Source organism: Hermetia illucens, chromosome 4, assembly GCF_905115235.1.
Source record: "Hermetia illucens chromosome 4, iHerIll2.2.curated.20191125, whole genome shotgun sequence".
Taxonomy (NCBI): Eukaryota; Metazoa; Arthropoda; class Insecta; order Diptera; family Stratiomyidae; genus Hermetia; species Hermetia illucens.
The window spans coordinates 146,880,406-146,905,258 of NC_051852.1; the positions used below are offsets into that span (position 1 = coordinate 146,880,406).

Below are 24,853 nucleotides of genomic sequence, written 5' to 3' on the forward strand. Positions count from 1 at the left end.
TTTCAAACTCCCTCTTCGGTGCTTCGTAGTGATGTTGCGAAACTTTCGGCAGAGTGCACGAATGCGATGGTCAGCGACGTTCTCGAAAATTATCGAGAGAGTGTCATCTCGGCAGGTAGAAATTTTCCCTGACGTCTGTAACGAGGTTGCGGGGTCTATCAATGTTCTGGTCTGTAAGTCAACCAGTAGTCCTCAGTGACACAGGAAGTCTGCGCCTAATATGGGGATGCTGATGTCCGCTAAAATGAAGCGCCACAAAAACGTTCAGCGGAGTCCGAGATTCACGTCCACCTGCCTATAGCCATAGGTGCTGATGGGAGATGAGTTCGCTAAACACAGGTTTCGCGGAATAAGGGTGTTCGGACGGGGTACAGGGAGAACCGATACCTCAGCGCCCGTGTCGGCCAGGAAGCAACGCCTGTTTAGGGGGTCAAAGATTGTAAGGCGAAATATCTCCTGGCGAGGCTGCCGTAGGTTCTTTGGGAAGCCTAGCGGCCTTTTGTTTAGCTTGTGGCCCTGCTGTACTCAGATACCCACGGGACCAACTATTCCAAAACTTGCTTTGGCGTGTGCTACGAGCCTCTATCGTGTTCGGACGCTAGATTGAACTGCTGTCTTGGCATCATCATGCTGTGCGTAAAGAGGCTTTCCATGAGAAAGTATCCTAGGACTAAGCCATTCGGATTCAAGGACAACAGTCTAACCGGGTACGAGTTTTCGATTGTTAGGAATTCTTCGTAGCTCAAGGATGCACAGGATATGCTCGTGGTAAAAGGTTTCTCGTAGAATTGACTGCAGCTACATAGATTCCCGTCAAGAATGGGAAAAAAAGGAACTCGGGCCTTTAAGGCTGGCAACCATCACCATTTTGATCCTGTGTTGATTTTGGAGAGGCAATAAATTTTTCCTACCGGATTTTAATAATTGATTCAGTAGGTCGTCCGGGACGAACACCTTTAACTTTCTCGTGAATAGTTAGTAACTTTTCACCTAAGTAAGCAAATTTTATCATTGTCAAAGTCACGGTGACGAATTTTTCAGTTCTCTTTTAACTAAATAACTGTTGATAATCCCGAACTAAATTCCGATTAGGATATATTCGCACTTCCTTCAAAAATTCGCAGTATCATATTAAAAATTCAGTGGTGGAGCAACTGAGCAAAAAGAAGACACTGAATACATGGTAGACATCGGCAACGGTCTTAAAACTATTCATACCCAGTAGAAAGCTACCGTTCTCATGAGATGCAACAAAAGATGCGTCAATCTTCTCAGAGTTTTTTCATAAGAAAGATTGATTTGGTGAGATTTATTTTGTGGTAAATCTAGGGCTCTCTCATAAAATATTTTTTTAGAGTTGTCCGAATAAAGAACGTACAAAAATAACAATGCCCCCGTCCAAAAGATCTCGACCGGAGAAAACAGTTCCTCGCCCTCTCCAGCAAGCCACTGTTCCTCCCCCACCCCGAACTCATCGCAATATTGAGCCAGTGGTATTGCCTCCAAGGCGCTCTTCTTCGTACGAGGATCTCATGCGTAAAATTCAACTCAGAAAATTTGAGAGTCGGGACCGTCGTCTTCAAGAATTTCTGAACCATAAAAAGAAGTTGAACGATAGGAGGAAGATGGAGAACGAACGCAGAAGGCAGCAATTCCTAGAAAATCGGGAGCGGATTAGGCGTGAAGAGGCACAGAGGTTGCTGGGAAAGGAGCGAGGCCGACGGGAGGAGCGTAAGTTTGAGAGATTTCGTTCAAACTTAGTGAGTTGTCGTTTGTTACTTTGTTGCGTTAGAATTATTTAATAACGTCCTTTACTGCAGACACCAACAAACAGGCATATTCCATCAAACAGAGGCAGGGAGAGAAGCGGCCATTTTGGAGGCGACTATTCTTTAGATTTTAAAAATCTTAGCTATGATTTGAGAAAGGGCAAGAAGGGCAAACCGCCCCATTTTTTGCGCTCTCAAAGCACCATATCTTTATATGGCAATCAACAGAGTAAGAAGTGTCAGCAAAATGCTGATATGGAAGCGTTGAAATTTCGACTTCATATTCCACTTCAAAAGATGCAGAAGTCACTTAGACGAGTAAGGCCGGAAATTCAACCCTTCTACGGAGGATCGTTTCCACGAGGCATGTTCGGAAGGAAAGAATTAAAAATGAAACCAAGTGGGCTTTCCCACAAGAAGCGCCGTCAGTCGAAACTCGAAATGCAGCACATCTTTGAAGCATCCAGTTTGAACTTGACTCAGCCGAGCTATGATGGCCCAACGGCCGTTTCAATTCTGCGTCAGGTTGAATTGGAAGCGGATAGACGACATGCGAAGAGGAAAGGTGCGTCGTTCAAGCTGTCGTCAAGCAGGTTATATGCTCCATCTAAGCTCCCAGTCAGGCATATACGGTCTAAGGGAAGTACACGAAACAAATGTGATCACTGTCAAAGGTACGAGTTGGTGAGAGTTTCCTCCTCTGCTCTGGAGGAGGTATCTTCTAGTCCAACATATCACTGTGTACGCGTACCTTCCAAGAAAAAACCGGAAGCTGAAAAGCAAAACTGGAAAACTACTTCACCGAAGCTCCCTACAAAAACTTCAAAAGCCACCGAGGGGGGTGAAAATCAAAAGTGTAAGTCAGATGAAATGGACGCGAAAATGGCGAATTTATCTGTTACATGTGTTTCGTCGTCCACCACTTTGCTGCCCTCAGCAAAAGACTCGAAAAATTCTACTAAATCCGTGTCTTGTTCCAGGAAGACACAATCTAGTGGGGACAACTCTGACAACAACGAAGATGGTAATCCCGTGATTAATGTAACTCTAACTCCAGAAGCTTTTCAATCAAATTCAATTGGTAGGACCCCAACCCCATTGCGTGTGCATTCAAATTCACCTGGGACTGAAGAAAAACTAGAAGAAAATGATGAGTATTCGGACACATTCTTATGTGAGGAAGCCAGCTTGACGCAGATAACTAACTACGAAAATGAGTCCCCTCGATCCTTGATTGGTTTCTCTGATAACATCCTCGAGGCTGCAGGGACAACTGATGGTGCAGGTGAGGTTGATATTCTGAACGTTGCTGAGAGAGATTGTCCACCGCATGATCCTTCTATAACCTATACTACATGTGACTGCAATCCTTGTATTCCCCAATGTTCGATTGGTGCAGATACTTCTCAAAGTATAGGATTTACTATGCCATATGGATATGTCGCCAGTTTAGGAGAAGAGCGCAAATTTTCAATGATAGGAACCCCCACATCTTTCGTCAAAATGAATGAAAATCCTATTCGTCCTGTTCATACTCCAGGAGTAATTCCGATGAACTTTCACGGAGAGGAGTATATAGTTATGTCGCACAGACCAGAGTGTCTATATGTTAGCGGGAATGATCAGGGTACTTCGGGTATATATGCCGCCACTGTGGGTTCCAGTTGCTACCCGACTTATTGCCTACCTCAGTGCGGTGGGATATCCACTTTGGTTGTAGACCCTGACGAAGAAGTTATCGTGCTTCCCGAGCTAAGAGGACATTATACAGGCTTAGAGGAATCCTTGGTGACTGAGATCACTGAGGTCGAGGAGTTCTATTGCTTCGAGCCATCAATAGAGCAATGCATGCCGGTCACTGAGATCATTGAAATCACTAGTGACGTAATCGTGCCTGAAAGCATGCCTGACCACCGGCAATGTTTTGTGGAGAAGGTGCTGATAAAGAAATCTGACAATCGTGAGCAATCTTCGAAGCGAGACACTCCTGAGGATTGCGCAAATATACGTCAAGTGTCCTGTGTTCCAAACAATGATTCTATGAAATCTCACTGTCCAGACGAATTATCTAATCGAAAAGGAACATTCGAGTCAACCTCACCGGACCATGGGAAACTGAAAGATGTCAAAGAAGGAAATGATAGAAGCGACAAAAGATGTAAAAAGGATTGTGGTTGCAAGTATGGGAAACAACCACCAAAGCCTCAGAAAGAGCATCCTCCAAAACTTCATTCGAATCCTCACTCGGATGAAAGTACAAGTATAACAGTAGAAACATATTTCATCCTTAAGGGAGAAAGATCGACTTCTAACCGAGTAGAGGATTCTGAAAGACTCGATACTCAAGTGGTCAAAGAAACCGACATACAAACGGCTCAACAGGACACAGCTCAGGAAGAGCCAGATCCCACCTCAAGAATCCCAAACAGCAATTGGTTACTTCTTCCTCATTCAGATCATTCGGAGATAGTTTCTTCCGATCAAATCCTTGCACCGATTGGAACAGAATCCACAGAGGGTAGCAGTAGATCTCCACGCGATATTAAAGAACCAAAAAAAGATGGCGAAAGTAAAGGATCCGTGCACTTTGAACGCAAAAAATGTCACGAGTTTTCTGTGCCGTTCAAGATAGCTGGGATTGACCACATCAATTTTCGTATTTGTTGTGGGTGTCTCCAAACGTTCCCCTGTTTCAGAAGGAACAAGGAAACAAATTCTCCGAGGGAACCCGTTCAAGAAAGGTTTTATAATGACCGGAAGGGAAGTTATGATAGAAACCTTTTCGTAAAGGTTTTACCCGGCAAATGTACTGATAGTAATTCTCCCAAAAGTGCTGATTGCGCCGATCTTGGACATTCTACTCATCGATTTCGGGATAAGCCGCAAAGGGAATACCCTCGGAAGAGCCGTGAAAGGAAACGAAACCGTAAGACACAAACAGGATCAGAACTTTTAAAAATTCCACCACGAAGTAGATCTAGAAAAAGTTCAAGGAGCGAACCGTCAGAATCGGATTCCAAAGAAGGATGCAAATGTTTTAGGTGGAAATATAAGGAAAAGGATAGGCACAAATCAAGGAAAGGGGGCAACGATAGTAGTAGATTACGTAAAAAACCCAGAGATAAGTCAAAGGCATACTCCTCTAGGCGAGCCAAAAGTGGTCCAAAACATAAAAAGAAGTTCGCTTCCGAATATTCTGACGACTCCTCCTTTGATTTTCCCAGACGAAGTTCAAGGGACAAGACCCAAGGAGGCGTCGATAGTCGTGAACAGGAAATTGAGGCCGATAAACCAGAGAAGGTTTTGATAAATTCAAATTGTGGCTTAAAACTCGCGTACGTAATGAAAGATAAAAAGGACGTGTTAAATCTAATACCGCAAAATGCAATAACTACAATCTTGAAGTGTGCAGCCAATGATCCCCATTGTAGCAAAAGGCGTAATCGGTTACGGGCGTTCAGAAGAGATTACAAGTCGGAATTCAGGAGAATTCATGCCCCTCACATTCGGTCCTATAGGTTACCTCTCCCCATCCTAAAACCTGTGAACTACAAAAATGAAGACTACATCGATTGCTCTCAAAGCGAAAATGGGATTGAATCCTTTGCGAGCTACCCAGATGATGGTAACTATACCGTGGTTTCTCAGCAATTTGATGAGACCATCCAATCAGGAGCTACCTCACATTCACCAGTAGTCGAAGCAACCCGCCCAAATAAGAGAACCATGATAAGAAAACGATCTAGATCTTCCCCAGGCAAGCGTGGCAAGACCCCTAAGCGTCGGCATAAAGCTACAAAAAGTCATAAAACTCGCACACAACCCAAGAAAAACAAAAGAAAAGATCCGGAAGCTGAGTCCTCATTCTTTCAGACTTTACTTGAAAGGACCGATTTTAGCCTGCAGTCCCTCTATCGGAAAGCGTCCACCTATAGTGACCTAGACACCTGCAAAACTCTACTAGAAAAAATCAGGCAACGCTTTCCGCACATAGTCACTTCAACATCAACTTCAAAGTCCTCAGGAACCTTAGATATCCTTTTTCCAGACAGTACAACCCTGGTACAGACAACTTTGGTACGAACCACCGAAAGCCGAAATATCCCGGAGGAAGTGAACTCTCCATCAACAGGAAGTCATAGAGAAAGGCCAACTAAAGATTGCTGTTTACAAGGAGAGCTATCTGATGAGCATTCAGGACATTTAGGAACAGATTTCTATTCGCAAAACCTTGATCCTCGCTATGACGCTTATCATTTTGAATGCACCCATTGTGGAAACCAATTCATGGACGGCAATGAAGGTCATAGTCGGGGGAGACGTTTAACTGCTGGAGGTGGTTCGCTGATTCCTTCGTCCTTGGTTGCAGTTTTGGAGAAAATTTATGAAAAATTCGGAGGAGATCATGTTTGGAACTTTTGTAATGTGAGAGAGTTATTTGAAGTTGTCGAAAACAGAGAGATACGACAACGAGCTGGTGGATCAACGGTGCCAATCTACCAATTCAATCACGTACAGACTTTGATACGGAGCTTGGCAGTTTTGAATCACTTGCGAGAAACAGTTGATGTCGTTGCTCATGAGGTGAGTAGTTTTGTTATTTGTGTTAATTGTATTAAATTCTAAAAGAGATAAAAATGTTGCTATGGGAGTTGACAGGCAGGCGGTTCATTGGTTGAACTATATAGGAGCTTCTCTGGTTGGTTACCAGAAATTCCTACTGTTGTTTGGTGAGCTATTGTTGTAGTTTTTTGACCATGAATTCTTACTGCAGTTTTCAGAACCTCCTTTATCATCACTAGTCCATCCTGGACCGTAGATGGACTAGTGATACCATCTACACCGTTTAGTACAATATCTTTGTGTAAGATGTTGGCTGTGTGGAAATAGACCCATCAAGGAGGTTGCCAAACGGGAGGTTTCCTACAGACCCGGGGAACTCCAGGGGGACCAGAACAGATAAACTTAAAAAAAATTTAATCAATTATTCAATATTGGGGGGCTCTCATTACTTTCAGCTTAGACCTGATTTTTCCTCTCTACGACCATGGTGGAAGAACATCTTTTTCTGGGCGGAGATGGAAATCTTGGTAAGACCCTTCTGTCTCCGGTGGCAGCAGTTTGTGCGATTCAGCTCTCCCCATTCCCATGGAACGATCACAAGAAGTTATTTTGCTGGGGGGCTCTGGCTTACCCTAGCGCGTTCATATTAGTCATCCGTCACCGCACCCTCGCATTTTGGCCTTGCTCTCTTTCTGTCATGCTTTGTATAGTCACTTTCAGCACAGGACTCCTTTGATTTCAGTGACGTTAAACACTTATAATGCTGCCCAGCTTCTCTTCTCTTCTCGATGGAACTCTAACAAAAGCGTAGCGTGTTTAAGGCTGTATTTTTCCTCTAGCTACTGTTGAACCAGTCCTCTTGATAGGAATTAGGACGACCTCAGTGTCTCACTTTGCTGATCCTACCAGTCTTAGTGATTGGAGCTGGACAGCAAATGGCTTCTCTTCATGCCGGTTACACTTTGAGAAAATTCTCTTCTTTTCACGTCATTGAAAGTGTCTATCTTCCAAGGTCCGGGTGGATCATTCAAGCATCCTGGCTGTCTTGCTACGGAAAGATCTTCCGTTGCTGATTCCTCCGTCTCAGATGCCGAGGCAGAAGGAAATTCGACGAAGATGTACTGATGTACGGTAGGTTAATAACCGAGGCTAATCCTTTCACTCGGAAGATGGTCGCGTTTCCAACAATGGCTTGCACGTGATGTTTGTCAACCGAGTATGCTATTGAACTGCCCAAGTGCTGAAATCACCTGCAATCATTTTAAGGCAGTAATCCTTAGCATCCAACGCTGAACTGTCCAACATCTTCTTCTTTTTTTCAGCCTTTGTCCTGTTCTCAAACGGGATCGGCTCGTCGTGATCGGTTTCATCATTTAGTTCTATCAAATGCCTGATCTGGATGCAGTCGCGAGGTTTTTAAATCTACATCCAGCGAATCAAGACACCGTTGTTTTGGCCAGCCTTTTGGTCGCATACTATCGTCTTCGATGTTCAGACGAATCTTGAACTACGTTATATATAATTGTGCTAACAAAAGCGCAGTAGTGGCAAATATGGGGTTGGTGCAGTTGTTCGTGATATCCAGGAAGATGACCTGATTAATGATGAGAATATGAGTCTTAAATATTCTTAGGGACAAATTCTTTATAATGAGGACCATTGTCGATAACGTTTTGATCTTATCTCGAAAGATTACTATCTAGTTTCAACTTGATGTAGTAGTAGAAGTCCTTGGTGGGGATGTGTACAATACGGGTGACGACATATCGCAAGATTTACCATCAGGTAGGGTTGGGTGTGAAACTCGGTTGAGCAGTACCATTTGCAAAAAGTTTGGAAAGGCTAATAGCTGCAGGTTGATCAATTCAGAAGCCGTTCTTCAAGGAAACTAAAGGTTGCGTTATAGAGCCTATGTGTCAGTCCATATTACTATATGGATTCAAAAATCCTTTTTGCAAATTTAGGAAACCGACTACTGTGGGTGTCTAGATGGTAATGCTGGGTTAGACGCGGAATACGAATAGTGTTTGATCGGGTAGTATGCACTCAGCCCCAGTACGGGTATATTTGGTCATAGTAGAGTTCCTTGTAGGCTGATTCAGATTGTCTGTATCACTGGTAAGCTTTAGCGTACCTAAGGACGCCCCCTAAAGGCAGAGAACGCTCCGCTCCGGGGGGTGGTAGTGTCACGGCTGACATCGTCGTAAATTCCGTGGTGAACCTGATAACCCCGGCGTGTGAGGCTTCCATGTCTCGGAGGGGCCCCATGTGGGACAAGCCTTCTATGTACTAGTGGACGGCAGACCTACGAAGAGAGTGTCATAAGCTTCGCCGTTTGGCACAACGTTTGCACGCCAACGAGGAGGCATGCGCCATAAAGGCATAGTATAGATCAGCATAAAGTAGACTCCGCAGCGCTATAAATAAAAGCAGAGCTCGCGGCTGACAAAACCTCGTCATCGAGGTGAGTGAGGACCCGTGGGGACTTGGCTATAAGCTTGTCACCCGGAAATCGTGGCTCTGTGGAGGCTCTGCATACTAAGTACCGACCAGATGGATCGCATTCTGCGGGCATTGTTTCCCAGGCATCCTGTACGGGATGATGTCAATAGCGCGGAAACCGTCGAGGATTGCCTGCTTCCTATGATAGTCTGCTGGGACTCGATCTGCCTGAAGAATCGCGCCTGGCCGGTTACGCAGACGACGTCGCGGCACTTGCTGCCGGACGCGTTGGTGGGCAGGCGCAAAGCAGACTTGGCATATTGATGCAACGGGTAAGCGGATGGATGACTGCTCAAGGTTTCAGCCTTGCGCTGGAAAAAACCGAAATAGTCATCTTGACTAGAAGGAGAATCCCGACCCTGCGTGCCATATCGATCGGCGAGTTGACTATAGAGTCAAAACCTGCGGTTAAATACCATGGTTTAATGCTCGACTCGAGGATGAGCTTCTTTCAGCAAATCAAAGCAGCAGCGGATAGGGCTAATGGCGAATGTTGGGGCCCCTATATCTTCTAGGAGACGTCTCCTTATGGAAGCAACGCAGTCGGTTCTGCTCTATGGCGCGGAGTTATGGCTAGCCCGAAATAATGTGTCAAACGGTTCCAGGGTAGTTCTCTGATGACAGGGAGGTGTTTAGTTGGTAGTGCAACAGCGTACTGTAGCGGGAGTCCAACACCCTATGCGTAAACGCATTCACCTACCCTACTTCCAAAAAAAGGCAGAAGACGTACATAATGTTCGTTAAACAAGATACCTTTGTTTCAAATTCGAGGGAGCCAGACAGTCACAGGGTCGTTTCCTTCTCCCCATGCCTATCGGTAGTCTAGTTCACCATCCTAGCTTTCTCTAGGCTTATGGCAATAAAAATAGTATTTCAATGGCTTTGGGTTTTAAAGATTTTCGCCTGTTTGCAAGAGTTGAAATTTCTCTACTCAGCTGGCTGAATACTTGGAGAACTTGGAGAACGCGCCTTCGCAATCTCCTGTAGGTAAGACGGTAAACCTCCATTCCCGCTTAGAAGTTGGATAAGCTTATATTCCAGTCGAGCGTTAACTAAAGGTACTTAACCGTTGGTTTTGACTCTACAGTGAACTCGCCGAACGATATGGACCGCAGGGTCAATATTTTCTTTCGGGTCAGGATGTCTACTTCGGTGTTTCCCCAGCGTAAGGCTGAAACCATGAGCATCAGTATTCGCAATCTGTTTTGCGCTTGTTCAACAGTGCGTTCGACAACAAGTGCCGAAATATTTTCTGCATATACGACCCCAATTCTTCTGTTGAATATTAGCAGATTACCGTAGGATGCGTTCCAGGGGTCCAACCCTAGGATGGAGCCTTGTGCTACCCCCCCCCCCCCCCCCCCGTGATCTTCATTCTCCTCTGACCCTCTAGAGTTGCACTGAGCAGGGATGCCTATTCGGGGAAAAGGTTACCTCTGGACATTCACTTCGACCATTTCTGTGAGGCAGTCATACATATGCTCTAGGCTAGAAACAAGAGCTTTCTTCCACAATAACCCCTTGTCCGCTTCGCAGAACGTACTCTTGCTAGTGGCCTTCGGACCCATTCCGACGAGGACTCCGCCACTCTTCATTTTCCGTATGGAAGACACCTCTGCTCTGTTGTCTTCGGGTTTCATTCTGTAGCGGATTTCACTAAGGAGGTCCGAAAATGCCTTGCCATCCGTCGGCTTAATGAGCAGAGCCGACGGCCTAGTCCTTCTTCGTTTCCTTGCCTTTTCTGGCTTTTGGTTTGCAGCCTCCTTGTCTTTAGGCAGGCGGGTCTCTGGTGGGGTGGTTAGTTGTTTCTTTTTATCTTTCTTCGCTTTCTTTTTTTGGGCCTTGGAAACTAATTTGATAAAGTCTCCTTCAGGCACGTCGTCCTTTTTTCGCTTTTCCCCAGGTAGCACCGTTCTCAGCGGGGAGTGCAGCTGTTTCTGCTTTCCAATCGTCTTCTGCTGCTCTCCACGTTCGCCTGTAGAAGGAGATGCGGTCCAATAGTTCCTCCTTTAACGCCTTTACTGACGTTCCTTTGGAGGAACGTAGTCAACCGCATATGCTTCACCACTGCCGCGCATTTTCTGATCAGCCTTTCCTCTTCGGCTCTAGCTAGAACGGTCGACTGTACTTCTACTGGGTACTTGTCTGAATCCACTTGCTTAGAACTAACAATTCTGACTGGTTTTTTTTTTCGGAACAGGGGCTGGAGTTGGTTTCTCATTATTTGGGCGTCTCGGTGTCACCCTCGCTGCCTCTTTCGCTGATCTCTATGGTGAACCACGCATTTTTGTGCTGCGCTCAAACGCATTCAGCTCGTCTTCCTGTCCTGCTATTTTGTCGATATTTTTTGTTGCATTTCCGCATTCCAGCGCATCGTATGTAAGGGAGCGGGTCACAATAACGGGTGTACCCTCGGGGACGCAGTTTCTACCCCAGTTCCCTCAAGCCTGACCTAGACTTAGCTGATTCTGGCATTCACGGACGGATTAGCATCTGCTCGAGGCAACGCTAACACCGGTTCAATGCACACTACCCGGCCAGGGCCCGAAGGGGCTGGGTCCTGAAATACGCCACAACTAGCACCTTGGCAGAGCTAACTCACATCACGCTTTCTTAAAGCTAGCACCTAGGACGCAGGTATACTGCCAACTAAGGGGTCAGAACTACTTACTTGGGTACCTCGGGAACGTCACACCCCACATCGTAAGCGATCCGTTAAACGTCGCTGTCGACCTCTGAGGGGAAGAGCTTACATTTGATACATGATATTGAAATCATATACCCAGTCCACGTTTTCGGTACAGGTATACAGACCTCCGGTAGCTCATTTTTCGTGTTAGCTGTTTTTGTATTGTCTGTAAACCCTAGTTTTGTTCTTTGATCCTGATTAGTGCTTAGAGGATTGGCCGGGGCTCATTAGGAAGTGCGGAAATTACATTACGTGACATAGATTTGGTGCGAGGATGATTTTTCGGATATATCCATATGATGGTACCTTGAGCATCGATGGTAGCAGAGTTTCCTATGATGCGTGTGATCGCAGTCTCAAACACGCGAAGCCTTCACTGAAGAGCTGTATCTATTAGAAAGGATAGGAGCTGGGTGCTCTTATAATTTTTTGGACAGATTAAGAGGGAATTTGAAATTTTTGCGCTCCTGTTCGAATAAGCTACCTAGTTGACTTACGGATTGCTCGACTTTCTTTCTTGTATTAGATGTTGCATTAGAAGTCATCAGAGTATTTATGGTTACCTTGAGGATCTGGCATGCAAGGACATGGTGTACAGATTGAAAACAGTGGAGCTTAGGACGTTCATTAATCTTATGCTTTCCTTGGAAATGGTGCGGTTTCCCAAGAGATGTGTTCTGCTGCCTCCGATCAAAAATTTGCCTACTTGTTTTCCGCCAACTCTGACTCCGTCAGGTACTCTGCCCGACTTGTTTTCACCTTGTTTCTCATATACTTTGTTGTAATGGTCGCAGAAAAGCTGACTGTTTCTGCTACTGAAGACAATGTTCGAAACACGCTTCCCTAGCTTTTGCCTCAGAGAAAGGGAGATTTGGTTATTATTATTGTGTTAAGGGAAAGTCGCACCGCGTCCTTAAAGAACTATTGTGCCCCTTTTACTGGTTATAGTGTACCTATTGATCATAGTATCTCAAGCAGGCCTATAACCGTCAGGAACTTTAGTATGTTCCCCACTTCCAAATCTTTCAGCTTTGCATCTGGTATTAAGTGTTCTCCCAGATGCCTCGACCTACTTTGCACAAGTGCCGAACACTGTCCCAGGACGTGTATAGAGGTTTCGTCATACTCCTCACAAAACCTGCAAGCAGTGTCCGTAGATATCCCTAGCTTCCGTAGGTGATAGTTCAGCCGACAATGACCACTGAAAATTCCCACTATGATTTGGAAGTTCCTTTTGGTGAGGTTTAAGCAATCCTTTGTGCGCATTGGCTCGTATCCCCCAATAAGCAGCCTGGACTGCTCCATCCCTGGTAGGCCCGCCCAGTATAGCTCCCTCAACCATTCCTCTTCATTTCTTAGAGTCATTTAACCGTTTCCGATTCCACGAAAGGGTTCTGACCCGTGTAAAGGTGTCCCTGCTCCCCTCTTGGGTAGTTACGTCCGCTGCCACGTTGCTTTCGAACCCAGCATGGCCTGGAACCCAGAGTATCCAGACCTTGTTAGATGAGCCGACTGTATTCAGTCTCTCAAAGTATTCCCATATCAGTTTAGAGTTCACCTGTTTGGACCTAAGTGCTTTGATCGCTGCTTGGCTATCGGTGAGAATAGCAAAGTTCTGCTTCCCGTAGATCCCTTGGAGATTAAAGGAGGTACATCTGCTTATGACATATATTTCCGCCCGAATATGCTAGTGTACCTGCCCCATTGGCTCGAAGTACATTTTGTTTGGCCAATGACACCGGCACCCGCTCCCTCTGCTGTGAGGGATCCATCAGGGTACCAAGTAATCAGTTGCTGGTTTAAGCCGTGTGTCCCAGCCACGCCCTCCCAGTTTGCCTTGTTACTCCAACGTGTTTCAAACTTCTTATCGAAGTGAAACTTCGCTGTCATGTTATCCTTTGGTATCAGTAATTTTGGATTGGATGGATGGAGATTTGGTTAAATTTCAATGCTATTCTCCATATGGGCTACTGATCCGAAGTATCAGTTGACGCATCCTCTTACATTTGCTGATTAAACTGTTGATGGCGGGGTCGATGCATCCGTTCAATCTGGTGACATAGAAAATGTATTTGGTCGTTTTCACTATATTTTCCGTCGATTATGTGGTTAAAAGAGGCGGCATTGAGCTGTGATCCGGAACGCTGGTGATGACTCGCTTGGTATCCGTCAGTTTCCTGTGGATATTCAGGTCTAACGTCTTCTGTTTCCTTTTCATAAATAGGTCGAAGAATTTTAGTTGCCTCTTCTTTGTCGTCTACATACTTGTTGCAAAATCTTGACATCAAATCGGCCGATACTAACTTCGCCTCCATTTAGGTCTTGAAAATTTTGCTGATAAACGAGGAGAGGGGATTGACCATTTGGGATCCTTTCACCTGTTTCCTTTGGGATTGTCGTACGGTCTCGACCGACGCCATGCAGGTCTTGTTGGGTGTTCCTCCTCTTGATCTGGAGGTAGTCCGGCGTGCCATGGCCTACAGGATCAGGAGGGGCGTACCTTTCCTTCAAATAGATTTAGTGAGTATTAATCAAGTTGAAGGGCTTGGGCTGCTTGCGGTCAAAAATGTGTTAGACGAGAGTGTAACATCTAAGTGGCAATTTAGATGGAACGAATGTCGGAAAGGTCGGGTCACATATAAGTAAGTTAGATATGTGTCCGCCAGAGGAAGTTCTGTCGTGGACTTTGAGATGGGCTTCCTCCTGACGGGGCATGGTAGCTTAAATGAGTTTCCCTTCAAGCGGAACCTTGCTTCCAGTCAGGATTGTGTTCTGTGTCAGGCTGACTCAGAGGACTGCTTCCATGTTCTCTGTGTTTGTCCGGCGTACTGTGACATCCGCAATCTAGACGACATGGGCGTTCGTGTGGTGAACGGTATCTTTGATTTTAGCCAGTGCCTTGCTAGCAGTGAGACACTTCGATGTGCTAATGTTTTTGCGCGAAGGCAGCACTTCCTACGAAGGAGGGAGTTTCTCGACGCTGTTTCGCCAGCGGTTGTTGGGTGAATGGCCTTAGTGGCCATGGTGGATAGCCACCTGTCCTGTGTGCTTTGTGTTTGTGTTGTCTTGTGATGTCCTTTGTGTTGTGTTGTACGCAGAGCGGTAGTTAGCTGGTGAAAGGTTCCGTTGCGGTTCTCCGCCTCGGGATGATTCCAGTTAACCCGTTGGGGATTTCCGTCCCCACGTACTCGAGGAGGGCGATCAGACCCGAGTCTGCAAGGGACTCATCTGAAGTGGCTTCGACCACGAAGCCTCGCCGGAGGTTATCTGGTACCATGGGAACCGGGATGGCCCTCTGAGAGCATATGCTCCAGGAGAATTCCTGGAGGATGTGTTCTCGGCCCGGTTATTTGCGGTTGGCCCCCTAGTGGGAGTTTGATGGTGGTTGTGGTTATGCCTACATCGCGGGCAGAGCTCCTCGGAGCTCAAGCGTGGAGTTGCGCTGTACAACTCGGGTGCCGTACCCCTTAGTTGCGGCAGAGATGTTAGATAGGCCTCGCATCCACTGGTATGAATGCTGAGCCTGCACTCAGTATAAACCAGCACCGTTGTGCCAGTCATGGCGGGACTCTGATTGTGGTTTCCAAATCAATCCGTGTCCGAAGAGGACCGTAGGATTATGCCTATACGTCAGGTACTCAAGTTGAACACCCAGGAGTTTTATGTTCCCTTCAGGGTGAAGTAGATGTCATCCATGTACCTATGTAGATTCTGACCAGGTTTTCTTGTATTCTTATTGTATTCCTACAATGGAGTGAGTTGTCTCCACGTTTTTTAGAGTAGGTTCAAGTTCTTATTCTGTCACTGCATTATTTCAGTTTATATTTGTATTAACATTATTTGTATTTTTATCACAATCGCCTTAAAAAAGTTATTAACAAAAGTAACTAAAAATTTTCTAACTTGTAACGAATTAAATGAATCAGTCCTTCTTAGTGACGTTACGTGTGTATCCCGCCGCGGTTTGGAACAGAAGAGACCGACTTATTTCCATGCTGTCCTTACTGTCCCAACCAACGGCATTTTTCCGCCGCTAATTCTCCACTCCCCGGGTGCGTTCCGAAAATGAGCGAGTGGAGAGTTTCGCACCATCTACCCGTCCGCATCCGCAACATTCGAAATAAATTTCGAATGCTGCAGATCCTACCGCGCCACATCACTCCGCTCCCAGACGAAACCTAGGGGGTTTCGGCGACGGATCCCCGAACTTCGTTCGCCGTTAATCCACAAAGCGGACACGACGCTGCTTCGGGGCGCACACGGGTTTCAGCCTGGACAAAGAGACCGCCTTTTTGTGACCACCGATCTCGAGCTGGAAGAAATGCTCTCCCCTCTCGAGAACGCGGTACGGGCCCTCATATGGAGGCTGCAGCGGCTTCCGGACGGCATCCGTCCTGATCAGCACGTGGGTGCATGTGTCCAGTTCCTTGGGCGAACAAGCAGGTATGGACGAGTGTCGAGTGGGTGGTGGCGCTTTGATGCGTCGGAGATTGTCCCTTAGCAGACGCACCAACCCCGACTCCGTGAGACCCGATCTCTTGTCGAAGACCGGATCTCTTGGGAGTCTTGGGCTCTCCCCGTATACCAGCTCCGCGGGGCTGGCAGCAAATTCCTCTCGGCGGGTTGTACGAGTTTCGCACCATCTACCCGTCCGCATCCGCAACATTCGAAATAAATTTCGAATGCTGCAGATCCTGCCGCGCCACATTCTTCTTGATATTATGGAACTTGTTTCAGGTGAAATCGGAAGCTGGACAAAATTTGAACATTCAACATTATTTGACATACAAAATAGGAAACTTAGTGAAGGCGGTGTTAGAAGTAAATGCTACGACTTTATGTAATTTAATAGAAGATTGGATGTCTATGCGTCAAGGAATTTATCCATTCAAGACTGAGGATGAATTTGAAGTAAGTGGGGCCATAAAATCTAAGCCTACTGATAACCGTCGATTTCAAATTGTAGATTAATGATATAATAATTCCCTATACCTTCCTATATAATTTTACAAATCGTTCCAGGATCAAATCTATCAATGTGTCCAAAAACTCAAAACTACTATTCACTCGAAACCCACCAGCAAGCCCTCAGTGGACTTACCAGAGAGCATGCACTCAGCTCTAGACGAACTACTGGAAGATGTTCAAGAGTTCTTACTATCGAAACTCGATGAATTATGTGATAGTGTTAATTTCAAACCATTAACGCGATTCCAACAAACCCCCACGAACAACGGAGAATCTTTGTGGATCAAAGAAATTATAGAATATTTTGAAAATGCGAATTTAGATCAAAAGGATGAAAACGTGCAGCAGCAGCTAGATGACTGTCCGTTAGATATTATGATTTTATCGAATAATTTGGCAAGACATTTACTTGATGAATTTCTCAACTAAACATTGGTTGCGCTACACAGACAGCCAAGTTAAGTGGAAGGAAATATTGAATTTCGATTTGTGAATTCATACAAAAAAATTACCACCTTGTACTGTTGATTTTTATCTGAGGCGTTTGAATTTTAAATCACAAAATATGGAGAAAAGCACAAATAAAATTTTACTAGCTTAAGTATTATTTTTCTTGCGTAGAGTATGTGAATGCCTTTATACACAGACTGTTGGACTCCCGCAATATTACGTCATCGGACTACCAACCAAACACCTCCTTGTCATCAAAGAACTAGCCCGGAACCGTTTGACACATTATTTTGTGCTAGCTCCAGCAGCTTAGAGAGCTTTCAAGCCAGGCAATTCCTTTCACCAGCGGTAGGTAGAGGAGGAAGGAAGTTGTTAGCCCAGGGAATCCCTTGTCATCGGCCCCTCCGCCGGTCGACCTCAATCTTCTTCGCAACAAGAAGAGGTCGAACATAATGCGCAACACAACTTCATCTTTTAAAAAAAAGTCAAGCGACGACGGCTTTACGGTTTCTTACCAGGGCAGAGGCAAATCGTCAGACGCTGCCTCACCTGTGCACTGGGAGCAGCGTGACCGTAGCGGCTCGCAGATGTTGAATGCTCCTTTATATAATTCGTAAAAGACGACATGCCTACGAATTATATTGAGCGCAAATCCGCCTGGTTGACCAAAGCTGGCCAGGGCTGAAATATTCGTTTTGAGAATGAAGGGGGTCCTAAGTTCGCATCAACTTAATGCAGGATCGGACCAATTGAGGAGCAACTTACTCCTTCTTTTCTGGTCCACGGACCCCTCGCAGGGCTTGCACCCAAACTTTTTTAAAAAAGAGTCAAGCGACGACGGCTTTACGGTTTCTTACCAGGGCAGAGGCAAATCGTCAGTTGCTCCTCAATTGGTCCATAAATAAAGCATAAAGCTGCTGGCAAAAGCCAGGTTGGAGAAAAAGGTATTTCGGCGTCGTCCATCACTTAACACGGAATCAGGAAATCGTGCCTTCCCAATCTTGGGTAAGGAAGTAATCCCATCATCCTGTTCGGTTCAGCCACGGATCTAAATAGTCAATGAGCCGCGCAGTCCATCTGCCACCTTGCTCATTTTGCCAAGAGAGTTACCACTCGGTAAGTGTGTGTTGCCGTTCCTCACAAGCAACCACTTCTCTTAAATCTTCGAACTTGCGGCTATATATAGCTTTTATGTTCCCTAGCATGCAAGCCAACGGGGATCACTCATGCGATCACTATCACGGCCGGTTCTGAGATAGTACGGCAAGCAGACGCCACTCGCAAAGCTCCCCGTCTCTGCGCTTGGGCAAGACGCTTATGATGCACCTCCTTGTCACGAGCAGCAGCCCATACTTCCACGCCGTAGAGCAGAACTCACTGCGTTGCTTCCATAAAAAGATGTCCTTTGGTAGAAATAGGGCCCCAATATTCACCCTAAGCCGACTCAAGACCGAGATTACAGCTGCAACCTCGACTAGTTCAAAGAAGCTCATTTTCGAGTCGAGCACCAAACCAAGGTATTTAACAGCTGGCTGTGGCTATCTACTCAACTCGCAGATGGATATGGGACACAGGGTTGGTATTCTCTTTCAGTCAAGGGAACTGCTTCGGTTTTTTTCCAGCGCAAGACTGAGCAGCTCGTCAAATCCTCTGCTCTGTCGAAATCGACTTATTTTCCCCGGTAAAACAAAGCCCATCGCAGCCATTTATGAAGAAACTAAAAACCTACAATACAAAAGAAAACAATTGCACTTGGAACATGACGTTCCAACTCTGAGCGAAGCGGCACCTATTCAAGTGGGAAACAACCCTATTGGGACCCACTCCTTAACGGATGAGCCGAAGCAGTAACCTTCTCTCAGCACTCCTGACCCCGGACTCCAATCGGCGCCACCTGCTGAGGCTATAGGCTACGCAAACATCAATCTTCGAGAAAAAAACAGCTTCCGGCATTCGGGTAAACAACGGAGGCATTGAAAAGAGTCCTTCGGGAAAATCGGTCCTGGGCAAAACACCACCCCTGGGTTGTGAAAATGTTGAAGGGAAAGGATCGTCTGGGGCATATGCGGAAAAGGGCAACCCAAAGCGACAGCGGTTTTCCTACGATCTGGTTCAAATGACTGCAAAGAAGGCTCGGTCAGCAAAGACCAAGACTTCATTTGCAGCCAAGGCCATCGAATCCATCCGGTTACGATACAGAGCAGTGCTAGCAGCTTAGGAGGAAACTTCTCCTAGTTGCAAGGCTTGAATCCGAGCAAGCCTCTACACTGCGCTTTGAATCGGCAGGAGTTCACCGTAAATGTTACGGATAAACTCTGAAGACGAAAGCAGGAACGAGTGGTTCAGACAGTACTGTTCCTCCTTCAATAGTGGGTAGGGGGGTACGCAACTGACTCTGAGGAGGGTTCTAGAGCTACCATCGTTTAAGGTTTTTCAAAGGATTTCTCCCCTTTTCGGCGATTTTCCCACCACATAGACCCCCACCCCATACACCATTTTCAAGGTCTAAATTTCCTCTATGCAAGTGATCACGAATTAAGCTCCTTTTCTCGAAATTCTGAATATTAACGGAGTTATGAGCGTTCAAGCTGGTTTTCTCGAAATTCTTCTGAAGATACGGGCCTGAAAGACTCAGATGATTGATTGATATCTAATTATTTGGATATTTGGTAACCGTCAACCATGTAGGCTCCCACATCTAACTACTATTTCGCTTATCACGGAGAACATCTAACTTTTAGTTTTCAGATAGTACGTAATCAGTTATCTGCCTGGTTGTCCTAGAATTCTGCTGTTCTATCTGGGGATATCACTCAACATGTCTCGTCCTCACGTGAGCAATCATGGCAAAATGATTAAAATGAATTGCGTTCTGATTAACCAATTAACCCGCTCCTTAATGTGTCAGATGACGAGATACCTTTTGCTAGTTTTAATAGCGCGACTGCGACTAGGTGTGTTTGCAATTAATTAGATGATGTCAAAAATTGTGTACCTTGGGGATTCGTACATACAATACGTGCACTAATATGTGTATCTGATATCTGTCGTATGACATTATAGTGTATGCTCACTTGCTTCTGCAGAGTTGCGATATGGATTTCATATGTTAGGAGCCAGTGAAACTGAAACTGAAACTTAATGAAGAGTAAACAGTGGAGAAAGAATAATTGCTTGGCGACTAAATTAGCTCGAAAGGAAAAGAGACGATACATCAAATTGTATGCGAATGGATTCTAATCTGATATATGAATGTGAGTCTCGTGATTAGACTTTTTTCGGAGTAAGGTTGACAGAATTGTAGACTGTAGACTGAAGGTATGTATCTGCGAAAATTATAATTAAGGCATGACTAAGGAAGCTGTAAAAGGTTATAGAGTAGATCCTGAAGTTATGAAATATTTTGTTTACCTAAACTTTGAATTGGCCACCTCTAAGGTGATTCGAAGGGTCTTGTCCTGCTACCTGAACCCTGTAGGACACCTGCAGAGACAACGAACTAATGGGGTCTGTCATCAGCGTTCTACAAAAACCTCCGTTCGTGCAAATAGCTGTTGACAATAGCTGCAAGATAAGCGGGAATATCTATCTTCGTCAGAGATTCTAGCTCCGAACAACTCAGCGAACATGTCCGGCAAGCTTAAGGCTCCTATTCAGCACACCATCCAGACCCGGAGCTTTGTTATCTTCTATCCTAGCGCAGATCTGCAGCAGCTCGTCACTGTTGACTGGCGGTATTGCCGTCACATTTGCAAGTGGTTGCAAGCTGTCTGTGCCCTCCTCTTGCTGGGGGAATAACCCCTGTATAATTTTCAACAAGAGTAAAAGGCACATGATCTGCGAAGATGATCGGTCTCTGAATCGTCCCATCACGATTCTATAGGCGCTCCCCCACGGGTTTACGTCCGCTTCCAAACAGAGCCCCTTAAAGCATTTCCTCTTGGTCCGTTGGATGGCGAGCTTGAGTGTTTTGCGGGCTGGCTTATAGGCGCGCTCTTTTTGCCCTTGGTTGATTCTCCCTACCGCCCTCTGAACCGCTCTTCTACCTCGGTGAAAGGCTGATCAAAGGCTGGCCAGTTCAGTATTCCACCAGTAGTTTGGTCTTCTACTGGGAAATGAGCACCTCCTAGGCATGGACGCGTCACACGCTTTGGCGATGCCTTGAGCCTCATGGACGGCTCCTTACGTAGAGGCGCCTGCTTTATCAGGTTGATCAAACCATACCTCTATGAAGGTCTGCTTATCCAAAGATTTTGTGGTCCAGCCTGACATCTTTCTCGTTTTCGGGCATGATGGTCTTCTGCCCGGTGACCCCACCCATAGCCTAAAGAAGATTGCCTGGTGATCGCTATGGGTGTAATCTCTGCTGACGCATCAGGACATTACCACGTGCCGGTCCAGGGCTAACAAAAGTTAGTCTACAATTTATGCAGACTCCCCTTTTTGAAAGGTGTTTACATAACCTTCGTTGGCCAGAATTAAATTCAACTGTGCAAAGGCGTCTAATAGTCTAATAGTCTCCCTGCTATCCCACTCACGGCCCAAGTATTGAAGTCACCAGCAATCACCCGTGGACTACGACCCCTTGTGTCATTTCCTTGAATTCGGACAGTGTGAGACTTGGTGGGGCGTAACAGCTGTACACATTTATCACGTTTTTTTCGTCCACACAAAGCCGTTGGCTGTCTGACTCCCAGTACATTGGATGGCTTGTCGACCGCATGCCCATATCGCCGGTCCACAAGTCGAATCTGTAACCCATATGCCACCGTGGCGGTTTGTAAAGGGATCTCCAAAGGTTGGCAATTTGAACCTCAGATTCGTAGGTGGTCTACTCGAGTAAATCTTGAGCAATATGGCCTTTCACCCCACACCTTCTGCATCGATCGAACCAATCAATGCATGGTGCATGCCTCCGCGAAAGACGAGGCACTTGAAGCACCACTTTAGAGAAATCTGCTCGCTCAGACGGCAAACAGCCCATTCTACTCGAACCTTCCCGGCCACAAATAACATCTGCCCGGCGTCCACCGCTGATCGCAATGTGGCCGTTTGAGTATTGCCATTGGCTTTTCGCAAACTCAAACTGGACTCCTCGGTAAGTTCCTCCAGCTTGAACTGTTCCATCAAGGCAGTGCAAATTTCTCCTTTGGTTGTGATTTCATCGAGATCCTTGCACTGTATATAGACCTCATGTTTTTGGACTACTGTGACATTCTCCCCAAGTGAGTTCTTAACCTGAGTTCGGAAGCCATCAGTTTTCCTCAAGCTGTTTATTTTTCAGCTCAAATATGAGGTCACTCTTCTGGGTCTTTCGAATCTTGCTAACATTTTCGCCTAGATCTTTTAGATCGGAGTCAGCTTTGACTTTTGATCTCCGCATAGGATAAACTTCCATTCCTGGAGACCACAATCACTTCTGGGCGAATTCGCACTTTTGCCTTTTTCTTTGCCTTTTTATTAACTACCTTGGTCCATCCACCGTTTTCATTCCCTTTGTATTTTGCCGATTCGATTGCCGGAGTTCGCACTTGGGGGGCCTACTTTCTCTCTTCGGTACTTTTAGTTCCCTTTTTCGGAACTATTTGTATGGCCTTTTCCCTCTTAGGAGCCTGCTGATTTCCCACAGGATCCACATCTTACGATTAGGTATCACTTGGGTCGCCTGTGACACAGTTGCGACCGCAGATTTTGACTTGCGCTTGGAATTTCATTTTTCCTGCTGTGATTTCTTATAGAGCAATCTAATCTGGGCTCGCTGTACAGAGATGTAGCTGTCAAGCAGCTAGCCGATACCCTGTCTCAATATACGGTTGATGTAACAGCGTTGCAGGAGATGCGTTGGACAGGGACCGGTTTCCTGGAGAAGAATCGCTACACCATATATTATAGTGACCATCCGGTAAACCATGTTCTCGGAGAAGGTTTCTTAGTCAGCCAAAAAATGAAACCTGCTGTTATCGGCTTTGAAAAAATAAGCGAAAGGTTATGCACTCTGCGCTTGCGAGGCAAATTTAGAAATATAAGTCTCATTAACATTCACGCCCCTACAGAGGAGACTGCAGATTCCGAGAAGGTACCTTCCACGAGGCAGTAGAACTAACCCTCGAAGTCTGTCCGAGTTATGATATCAAAATTATACTTGGGGATTTTAACAGCCAAGTAAGGAAGGAGCCCGTATTCAGGCGATACGTTGGCTGCCATAGCTTACACCAAAATATAAATGATAACGGACTGCGGATCATTCAATTAGCAGTGTCACACGAAATGGTTGTTAGAAGTACCTGGTTTGCACGGAAAGCGGTCCACAAACATACATGGGCCTCTCCAGACAGAACCACTTTCAACTAAATTCACCACGTGTTGATTGGGCGCCACCACCTCTCAGCCTTGATGAATGTCAGAACGTATAAGGGTGCCAATATAGACTCTGATCACTATCTCGTTGGCATGGTGCTCTCAGCTCGAATAACAACACCACCCAGAATCCTCTCTGACAATCAGGTGAGAGTTAATACTGAAGCCATTTACAATACAGCCCTTCGCAAATGGATGCCGCAATAACCGCAGTCAACAGAGATCCTGGAGATGCCGCAGCAACAAATGATCATCACAATCACTTGAAGAACGTTATCATAAATACGGCCACAAACATACTTGGCCCCAGCCGCAGAAAGAGTCGGAACGTCTGGTTTGACGATGAATGTAAGCTAGCAACGGAACGGAAGAATGCCGCATATTGAGCAATGTTGCACTCTCAAAAGACGCGGGCACGCACGGAGACTTATCACGAACTCCGGCGAGCAGCGAAGCGACTTGGCGAGCGGAGAAGCGGCTTGGTATGGGACACCGAATCAATGCTTGACGACTGGTTGCTGTCTCATACATAAAAAGGGAGATATCACACAGTGCAGCAATTATAGATGTATCACGTTGCTGAGTATCATCTATAAGATATTATCCGTTATCTTACTAGGCCGGATAGCCCCATACGTCCAAAACTTCATTGGCCCATACCAAAGAGGCTTCACTCTAGGTAAATCAGCAAAAGATCACTGCTGCAAGCGATGGAAAAACTGTTGAAATATGGACATCAGTTACACCATCTCTTCATCGACTTTAAAGCCGCCTATGATAGCATAGCCAAGGCAAAACCATGAGAGAATTCGGTAGCCTAACGAAATTGATAAGACCGACTAGGCTGACCCTGATCAATGTACGAGGCCAGATAAAAGCGGCAGGATCACTCTCGAGACCATTCGACATCAACAACGGTCTACGACAAGGGGACGCCCTATCATGCCTGCTCTCTAACTTGGCCCTGGAGGAAGTGATCCGTGATGCTGAGGTAAATGCGAGAGGTGTGATCCTCTTTAAGCCCACCCAACTACTAGCCTATGCTGACCATATCGACATCATGGGAAGAACCACCCGAGACGTACAAACTGCCTTCATCGAGATTGAGCAGGCGGCACGAGATCTTCGGTTGCACATCAATGAAGGCACGACAAAATATATGGTGGCAACGTCAGCACCAAAAACCAACCAACCAACAACATCAGAGTGCACTGGTGGAACGGGAGGAATAAAGATAGGAGACTACAACTTTGAGACCGTCGATAATTTCTCCTATCTAGGGTCGAAAATCACAACAGATAACAGCTACGATGATCAAATCCGTTGGCAGTCAACAAAACCTATTTCAGCTTGCAAAAACCGTTTCGCTCCAAAGTCTCACCATAGGGTCAAATCTCTTATTGTAGAAGACTATGATCTTGCCAGTCCTCATGCATTCCTCGGAGACTTGGGTTAGGTTACGGTGGGCGGGTCATTTAATCCGTATGGACGAGGATAATCCAGCCCGGAAAAGGGCAATGTCTATGGAAGAAAAAGAAGACGAGGCAGACCCTGC

At 45.9% G+C, this 24,853-nt stretch overlaps 1 protein-coding gene across 1 annotated transcript; it reads left to right on the forward strand.

Annotated features, from left to right (window-relative positions):
• Positions 1-1,064: 1,064 nt before the first annotated feature.
• LOC119656167 lies at positions 1,065-17,092 on the forward strand. Its single transcript, XM_038062513.1, has 5 exons — positions 1,065-1,302; positions 1,356-1,760; positions 1,821-6,353; positions 16,261-16,434; positions 16,546-17,092. Exons 1-5 carry the CDS (start codon positions 1,246-1,248, stop codon positions 16,918-16,920), a joined length of 5,544 nt encoding a protein of 1,847 aa, XP_037918441.1. The 5' UTR covers positions 1,065-1,245; the 3' UTR covers positions 16,921-17,092.
• The last annotated feature ends 7,761 nt before the right edge of the window (positions 17,093-24,853 follow it).

What these genes read in the sequence shown, in the direction of transcription:
- LOC119656167 (XM_038062513.1), top strand. Translation starts at nt 1,246, where the DNA reads ATGCAACAAAAGATGCGTCAATCTTCTCAGAGTTTTTTCATAAGAAAG. An exon ending in TTGATGTCGTTGCTCATGAG is followed by an intron (nt 6,354 to 16,260) that starts GTGAGTAGTTTT and finishes AACTTGTTTCAG; the next exon opens with GTGAAATCGGAAGCTGGACA. An exon ending in AGACTGAGGATGAATTTGAA is followed by an intron (nt 16,435 to 16,545) that starts GTAAGTGGGGCC and finishes AAATCGTTCCAG; the next exon opens with GATCAAATCTATCAATGTGT.